The 9,130-nt window shown below is 38.5% G+C and overlaps 1 protein-coding gene across 2 annotated transcripts; it reads left to right on the forward strand.

The window, feature by feature from the left end:
* The first annotated feature begins 5,481 nt into the window (after positions 1-5,481).
* Positions 5,482-8,803, forward strand: LOC133796674 (RNA pseudouridine synthase 4, mitochondrial). 2 transcript variants are annotated; one of them, XM_062234302.1, is made up of 10 exons: positions 5,482-6,057; positions 6,128-6,199; positions 6,295-6,432; positions 6,529-6,576; positions 6,674-6,754; positions 6,866-6,979; positions 7,106-7,207; positions 7,502-7,613; positions 7,822-7,876; positions 7,982-8,182. In XM_062234302.1, the coding sequence occupies exons 1-9, from the start codon at positions 5,662-5,664 to the stop codon at positions 7,842-7,844; spliced, it is 1,086 nt and encodes a 361-aa protein (XP_062090286.1). In that variant the 5' UTR covers positions 5,482-5,661; the 3' UTR covers positions 7,845-7,876; positions 7,982-8,182. The 2 variants fall into 2 exon arrangements, with proteins under 2 accessions (XP_062090286.1, XP_062090279.1); XM_062234295.1 differs by having other exon boundaries at positions 5,486-6,057; positions 7,830-7,876; positions 7,982-8,803.
* Positions 8,804-9,130: the final 327 nt, after the last annotated feature.

A 9,130-nucleotide genomic window follows, 5' to 3' on the forward strand; every position in this document is an offset into this window, starting at 1 on the left:
ATGAATATTCTAGGTCGCTTTTACAAAATGAGCACATGATACATCATAAGAATAAGATAAAAATATTGGTTCTACGTTTAAATTATGTAGCAATCCAGTGTTATTTAAATAGAATGGCTTTTATAAATAAGCCTTGCACATAAAAGTATTGAAAACATCAAAAAAAATTAACAAAGTTGTCCTATTACTGATAGTATTTTTTAAGATGTAAGGCATTCCAGGTTTGTGGGACCAAATCTCCACTTAACCGAGTTAGTTTGAAGGTTCCCTCTCGTAGGATTTCCACGATCTAGTATGGTCCTTCCAAGTTCGGTCCCAATACTCCTTCTTTGGGATCTTTACTCACCAAAAATACCCTTCGAAGCACTAAATCACCGAGTTAGAGTCTATGGCCTTTTACCTTCGAGTTATAGTAACGAGTGATTCTCTGCTCATAATGGGCGAGCTGTAATTGTGACTCTTCCCGTTTTTCCTTGATTAGATCCAAAGATGTGTTGAGTAACTCGTGGTTTCGATCTTAAATAAAGGTTTTCTTTCTATGTGTCGTCGCTAGTGCTTCTACTGAGAGCATAGCCTCACTCCCAAAGGTTAGAGAGAAGGGAGTGTGCCCCGTGCTGGTGCGATGTGAGGACCTATAGGCCCAAAGTACTTGCGGGAGCTACTCGGGCCATAATCCCTTGGTTTCATCTAGTCGCTTCTTTAAGCTCGCCTTTAGGGTTTTATTTATAGCCTCGACCTGCCCATTAGCTTGCAGATACACCACTAAAGAGAAACTCTTGGTTATGATGTATTTCTCACAAAAGTTTGTGAAGAGATCGCTATCGAACTGAGTTCTGTTGTCAAGCACGGTCTTATTTAAGAGCCCAAAATGACACATGATGTTCTTTCTGACAAATTCTAGGACTCGTCGAGGTTATTGTCGCCAAAGGCTCGACCTTGACCCACTTCATAAAGTAGTCGATGGCGAAAATTGCATAGCAAACTCCTCGTTTTCGTGCTGGTAATGAACCAATTGAGTCAATTCCCCATATTTCAAATGGTCAGGGGGATGAGATTATGGTTAGCTCAATGGGCGCTGCCCGGGCAATTGTGGTGAAGCGTTGGCACTTGTCGCACTTCTGTACGTACGAGGTCGAGTCCTTTTTTAGTGTAGGCCAAAAATATCCCTCTCTCAATATCTTTAGAGCTAAGTTTTCCCCCCAATGTGGTATCCGCAAGAGCCTTCATGTATCTCTTGTAGGGTAGTCTGTGCTTCCTCAGGAAGAATTTCCTCAACCATAACATACAGTGGAGCTTGGTATTGCAATCTTCTTGCGTACTTTCGGTCATCTGATAGTTTATGAGTTGTGAGGTATTCCACTATGGGGGTTATCCAGGTCGGTTTTGTGTCAATCACTTCAACCTCAATTGGTTTTTCTATTATACTTGTTTGTTCTAAAAACTCCACTGGGACTACGTTTAGTGTATCCACCTCTTTTGTGGTGGCAAGTCGGGCTAAAGCATCAGTGTTGGAATTTTTCTCATGGGGTACTTTCTCAATGGAGCAGAACTCAAACTCAGACAACTCATCTTTAACCTTAGCTAGGTAAGCCGCCATTTTGATTCCACGAGCTTGATACTCCCCTAATATATGATTAACAATGAGCTCGGAATCACTATAACATTGGATCACCTTTGCTTTTAGTTATTTTTTCAACCCTTATTCCTGCTAAATGAGCTTCGTACTCTGCCTCATTATTGGCTCGTCCTGAAAACTTGTACATTCGGCCACAAAGTCAGCGAGTGCTTGAATCTTGATTGCTGTGTCTCGCATATACAATATCTCGAATTGGTTGAGTTCGATGGCCCACATAAGCAAACGTCTCGATATTTCAGGATTTTGGAAGACCTGTCTTAAAGGTTGATCGGTTAAGACGTGGATGGTGTGGGAATGGAAGTACGACCTGAGTTTTCTTGAGGCCCAAGTCAAGAAGAATGCAAGTTTTTCTATCAAAGGATATCAGGACTCAGCTCCGAGAAGTCTTTTACTCACGTAGTACACCGGTTTCTGCGCCCGATTTTCCTCTCGAACTAATACAGCGCTGAATGTATTTTTTTTCACAGCTAGGTATAAAAGGCAACCTGGAGATTATCTAGTTGTTGTATTGCCAAGTTTGACTCAAACTTCTCACACCAAAGTCAACTATATGTTCTACCTGTTTGCTTTCTCAATGCGCTTATCTGCCAGCTGTACCTCGAACTGAGTGATTCCGTGCGTGTTTATTTTGGGGTACAACAAAAACAAAGTACAATGAAGAAGAAGGAAATAACCAATCTAAGTTTGTTGCATCTTCTGTACAAGAACTTAATGATCCATTATCTGCATATGATTTGTTTGTTAATTTCACCTCTACTACAGATAATATAAAATAAGAACTGGAGAAGCACTTGGAAGAGCATGTATTACCTAGGTCTACCGATTTTGATGTATTAGCTTGGTGGAAGACAAACTGAATTAAATATCCTATCTTGAACTCAATTGCTAGAGATATTTTGGCTATTCCTATTACCACAGTTGCTTCAATATCTTCATTTAGAACTGGAGGTAGACATGTGAGTCCACATCGCAATCGGCTTCATCCAAAGACCTTGGAAGCTTTAGTATGTAACCAAACTTGGCTATGGTCACAAAAACAAGGTTTAAAATTTTGGATAACTAATATTTTTTACCAAAAAATTTTTTAAGATAAATTTTAATATTTAAATAATATGTTTGCTTTTTTTTTTTCAGTGTCTCCAGAGTTTAAGATTTCTTTCGAAGAAGACAAGGATACTTATTTAGTAAATAATATATTATTTCAATTTCATATTAAAATATATTTTTATTTATATTTAAATAAATTTTTATGTAATATTTATATTGTGTACTTGTAGGATCTGTGTAGTGTCCTAAATTTGCTAATAAGGCTTAGAGTCTTGATTAGCGTGTCGGGAGGGCAATAATTGATTTAATTATGCTAATATGTGGTTTATATGATTATAAATGTATGTTTAGGTGAATTAAATATGCATGTGGACCCCATTTTGTTATTAGGGGCATATATGTAATTTTAGCCCGTTGAGGGCATAATTGTGATATATTTGTGTGTATTGTGATTGATACCACGAGGGTGTGGTGATATATTTGTGATGCATGACCCGAGACGGTCCTAGGGAGCAGTTTAACTAAATAGTCACAACGGGATCGAATACCCGGTTCGGTAGGAGTCTAGAGGTATTTTGGAACACGGTTGGTGTTCGAGATTAACCGGGTAGCGGGTAGTAATTTAGCAATTATTTAGACATATCAGGATTAAATGAGGATTTATAGGAACACTCGAGGATTTAGCGGGATGTGGCACTTGACAGAATTGCCCTTGGTGGCACTATAGGGTTAAGATTGACCTAAGGGTATTTTGGGGACTTAGGTGGCTGAGGATAGGCTTAACTAATCAGGGAAAAAAGATACACTTCTAGAATTAAGAAAAAAATATAGAAACTCTCTCTCTCAATATCTCTCTCGATTCTTTCTCTCCCTCTCTTTGGTACTTAGAAGATGATGAAGCTTTGAGAGCTTTGGGCTAAAGAATTTAGGAGTTATACTTATTGTGCTTGGGGAAACAGTTCAAGGGAGGAGATATCACAGAGGTAAGGAAAAATTTGATTTGTTTTTACTGAATTCTGTTGTGGATTGAAAGTTGCATGAGAGTTAAGCTTTAAGTTTGATTTTGAGTGTTGGTGAGGAATAAGGAATTGTTTTAAAATTGTTATGATGCCTAGGCTGTATGGATAGGAAATCTAGGCTCAATTCTGAGTTTAATTGGTGTTTGGGGTGAGAATTAGTGGCTTAGGCTCGGCGAAATACGTAGGAAAATGGTGGATTTATGGGTTTCGGAGGCCCGAGTTGCAACCCTATTCTTCAGGTGCCGCGACCCGCGTGTTTGAAGAGGCTAGAGAAGCTCTGGTTTGCCCAGGCGCCACGACCCTAGGGGGCATGTCGCGGCCCACGCCTTTCAGCAGAGAGAGTTCTACTCTTTGACCTGTAGGCGCGCCACGACTCTAGAGGGCATGTCGTGGCCCAAAATGGAAAGAAAAGGGAAATTAAGGTTTTAAGCTCGAGAATTCGAATGTTAAGGTTTAGTAGAATCCAAGGTTTCGGAGGCTAGATTAATATTTCGAAGTTATTTATTGGTTTAAGACTTGATGGATGGTTATTATGAATGTGTTGTGACTAGGTTTTCAACGAGGTTCGGATTATGGGACTGTGCTCAGGACACAGGTAAGAAAAATGTTGTACCCGCAGAGCTAGGCATGGCCCTATTTTTTGTATTGCAGGGTGCGACCATAATGTTTATGTTTAATTATGCGTGTAAATATCTGTGAATATTATGTATGTTTATGAATGAATGGCTCGGGCCGAGAACGACAAAGACCAAGAACGGCAAGAGTCGGGTGCGGTAAGGGGTCGAGATCGGCATTAGGCACGTTTAGTGCGAGCCGCTAGGGCAAGACCCTCCTAGGGTGCTGTATCTACCCGCTCGGTGAAGACCACGAACCCAAGGCCTAGTAAAGCGCCTGGGACGGCGTAGGCCGCTATGTGTTTAGCCCGTTGGCTGTTTTGTTGTATACTGTGGATTATTATGTTATATGTTATATGTTGAGTTTTCTTGCTGGGCTTTGGCTCACGAGTGCTCTATGATGCAAGTAAAGGCAAAGGGAAGGTCGACCAACTATGAGTACGGAGAGCGTGGAGCGATGGGTACATGTTCGGCCTACCTTGCTGCCACGACCAGGGTTAATTTGGGAAAATGTCCTATAATGAACCGCTTTGTCACTTAGGTCGACCGTAATTATATTTTTGAGTTGTAATATATTTTCTAAACAGTATTTTGGGATCCCAACTGTATAACTTTCTTGTGATTTCAATGAAGGTTCAAATTTTCATAATTATTGTCAATAAGCGAGTTTTATTCCAATTTAGTCACATTTTTAACCTAAAACCTCGATTAGCGAGCTAATGACACATTTTTAACCACATAGTAACGACTCTAAAGAAGTAGGGCAGTACAATCTGTTTACTATTTCTTTGAATTGAGTGGTGGATGATTGGAGAAAAACACATTATGGCTCATTATTTAGAATTTGATGTTTCAATTTAATTAGACAATACTATTTTGTTTATAAGATCATGTTAAAATAATTTTCTATTTAATATCTTATATTATGAGTCAATGACATAACTTATTTATGTATTTGTGTGTTTTATTTATATAAATATTCTTTTAATATATAAAATAATAATTTGAAATGGGGAACCCAATACCCCAATGGGGAACCCGATACCCGATGGGGATGTCCTGAAATTGTCCCACTATAAATTAAGTGGTGAATGGTGCAGGGATGGAACAAAATATTATAGCGGGCATGGTAGTGGTAAATGAGAAACTGTCCCGCGACGCATTTACATCCCTACTATTAAGCAAACATGTGTAAATACCCAAACATGTGTAACTGCTACATTCGGCGACAAAGTCGGCCCATATAACTTCTAAACTCGGGCCCTCACTATCATAAAACTCCAAAACTCAAGCAGCCCGGCCCTCTACTTGAGCCCCATTGCATCAGAAGCCCAAAATCACAAGGATGGCGAACTCCAACCCTCTCCGCCAGCTCCTCCTCCGTTGGCCGACGTACGCCGCTGAGCTTTGCGGTACGAGAGTCTGTAACTCAGGCATTAACGATTGGCGGTCTCGCTATTCCACTGCCATACCCGAAGCCTTTGCGCAAGAGGAAAATCCCGGCGAGAAGAATGATTCAAAATGGTTCACTTTGCCACCGTACACTGACACAGTAAACGGCACCGCTTTAGGTCAGGAGCTCGCCGGCAGATGGCGGGAATCCAGAAAGTATGCCATTAACGCCTCTGAAACTCCAAAATCCGCCACCGCCGTTGCTTCAACGACGGCTCTGAAATGGATTCTCCAGTGCTGCCCCGACCTTCCGAGAAGCCTTGTTCAGAAGCTTTTTCGACTCAGACAGGTTCGTTCGGGTTCTTCCATGGCTCCTCAAGTGCAATCAAGCCAATATTTATGCTTTTGCGTCGTTGCAGGTTCGAAGAGAATCGTCAAACATAGAAGATTCTGACTCCAGTGCTCATTTACAAAAACCTCGACTGAAAAGGGTGACTGATCAAAATTTATTTCCTATGTCTATTTGATTACCGATATAAGTTTTGCATTTATTATTATTTTGTAAATGTTTAAAAATGATTTGAAGGTGACAGCTAAAGACTCCATGAACTTGGGAGACCGAATATTTCTTCCAATTACTGTAAAAGAGCTCCCCGTTGAGAAAAAAGAGTTGCATTGCAATGGAGAAGAAGTCAACTTTATTCGTAGTCTTGAGTTATATAAGGTTTTCAAGGATTGAAGTCTATATTTTACTTGTATTGGTGATTCGGTATATTGTTCATAACAAACGTATGACTCTCTTGTGCTGAATTGGAATTAGGATCCAGCCATTATTGTTGTCAATAAACCTCCTGGAATGCCTGTTCAGGTTAGCTACGTTTTGAAGTTTCTCTCTAGTTTCTTGTTTTGATTCTGGATTTTGTATGGTTTTTCTTTAGTCTTGGGATTTGTATATGATTGGACAGGGTGGTATTGGAATCAAAACAAGTTTAGATGAACTGGCTATTACTTGCTTGAGTTATGACTACTCAGAACCCCCTCGGCTGGTGAGTTATATTGCGAATTTAACATACCTGATGTTCATTTTAAAAAAACACCATTGCTGTAAGTTCTATAAGCATTATCTTTGTTATAATTATGAGCATTAAGTCCATTAGGTACACAGACTTGACAGAGATTCTAGTGGGGTTTTGGTCATGGGACGGACCCAAACAAGTGCGACAGTTTTGCACTCGATATTCCGTGAGAAGACATTTGGAGCATCTGGAGATGTGAGTAAATGTTTGTACTTGTCACCAGCAAAAAAATTACATGTTAATGAGAAGTGAAGGTAGTTAGGTGTGTTTTAATTATGCAATTTTAACCTCTTTTTTCTTTTGTCCTTTTTGGTCTCAAAGGAAGCTCTTAATGAAAAAAGAGTTCTGGAAAGAAGATATTGGGCACTCGTCATTGGATCTCCGAGACATCCCAAGGGTTTAGTTTCAGCTCCCTTAGGAAAGGTTAGCTCTTGAATGTTTTGAGAAAATGTTGACCTTTGGACTTTTGGATTGACTTTTGTCTTTTCTATTGTCATTTTACTTCTGAAATGTTATCATTATTTAGACATGTCTAGTAAAAGTGAGTAAATGCATTTTCTTATTGGTGTATTGCATTAGCTGATGCTCATGTCAGTTGGATGCATGATAGTTGGCCGATACTTGATGGAAGATTGCATGTAACAGATGACAGTCTACCTCTTATGAAACTTATTCACGTGTTGCATTTACTGGAGTTTGTAAATGGGTTGCTTTCAGGTGGTGGTGGACAATGGAAAATCTGAGCGAATTACAGTTGTGAACAATTCACAAAGTTTGTCATCTCAGCATGCAGTTACGAAGTATAAAGTGATAGGATCATCATCTCATGGTTAGCAAACAAACTCTATTAAAATTTAAAACATGATTATGTATAGCATTTAGGAAACGTGCTCAGAAGCATTCCTAGCTAATTCTAACAATGTTGGAGCTCTTTCAGAAGATAGTTTAGGAAACTTGCTCAGAAACAATACTATACTATAAGTTAACATGCTAACAACATTAGCATTTAACTTATATGCTTCTAATGCTAAACTTAGCTATGCAGGTTACACGTGGTTAGAGCTCTCTCCTCTTACAGGTAGAAAGCACCAGGTATGAATCACAACTCGGTAATAATCTTGATGTCTGACTGCAGATTTTTCCCTTGGTTACTGACATGTTTCCTGTAACAACTTCAATCATGTGCGGATACCACAGCTCCGTGTCCATTGTGCTGAGGTTTTGGGGACACCAATTGTTGGAGACTACAAATATGGGTGGCAGGCTCATAGAAACTTTAAACCTTTAAGTTTGCCTAATGTTGAGAGCCAACATGAGGAGTTGCCAAAGAGGAAAAACCTCCCGTTTGGCCTTAACATGCAAAATGGAAGTATTTCAGAGAAACATCCTCGACTACATCTTCATTGTAAACAATTGGTTTTGCCAAACATAACTCAGGTTTTGCAAAATCTGCAACAGTATTCAAACTATGATCTTTCACAACTAGAAAGCCTCAAGTTGGATGCTCCTATGCCTTCCTACATGGAAAGAAGTTGGGATATCACAAATTTCTAAGCTTTAGTACATTGGGACATCACAAGCTGGATGCCCCTCGGATTAGCAAAATGGTTCTGGTAAGACTCCCTATACTTATTCTGCAAATGTATGTTTGCAAGGCAGATTCTTCTTTTGGAGTCGAGTAATCCTTGGCTGTTATCACATGACGTTTGTGAATATATTGAGTCGAACCAAGGTGCTACCTCATTAAATCCGACGGGAAGAGAGAAAGACAGTTGCTTCAGCTATTTTCTGCCTGTGGCAACCATAATACATGTTAGGCATATTTTCAGTTGCTAATTTCAAGGTCTCTTGACAAAATGGCCCTCAAATTGTATCTTATTTTATTTATGCTCCCAATTCAATTTAGAGAAATTATAGGAAATGACCAAAATAAAGGCATCAAGAAGCTAATATCCTCATTTTTTAAATTGTAGAAAAATGACCATTTTACATTGTTGATTATCTAAATTGTCCTTTTTTATAATTTATTTATTTATTTAGGACTGTATGACTTTAATATAGTTATATATGTATATTAGTTTTGTTTAATTAGTTTTTATTTTAAAGTTATATTTATTTTTTAAGTTTTTTTATAGGTTGTTGATATATTATTTTTCAATTAGTGTATATGTTTTTAGTGGTATGGTATATAATTTTTTTTTGTGTGATATTTAGTTTTTATTTTATTATACATAGTGGTAGTATATAATTTTGTATCATGGTATATACATTTTAATGGTAGTATATAACTTTGTTAACATAGTATATACATTTTTAGTAATAATTTTGTAAGTTTTTGCTGGTATA

Source organism: Humulus lupulus, chromosome 1, assembly GCF_963169125.1.
Source record: "Humulus lupulus chromosome 1, drHumLupu1.1, whole genome shotgun sequence".
NCBI classification, from domain to species: Eukaryota; Viridiplantae; Streptophyta; class Magnoliopsida; order Rosales; family Cannabaceae; genus Humulus; species Humulus lupulus.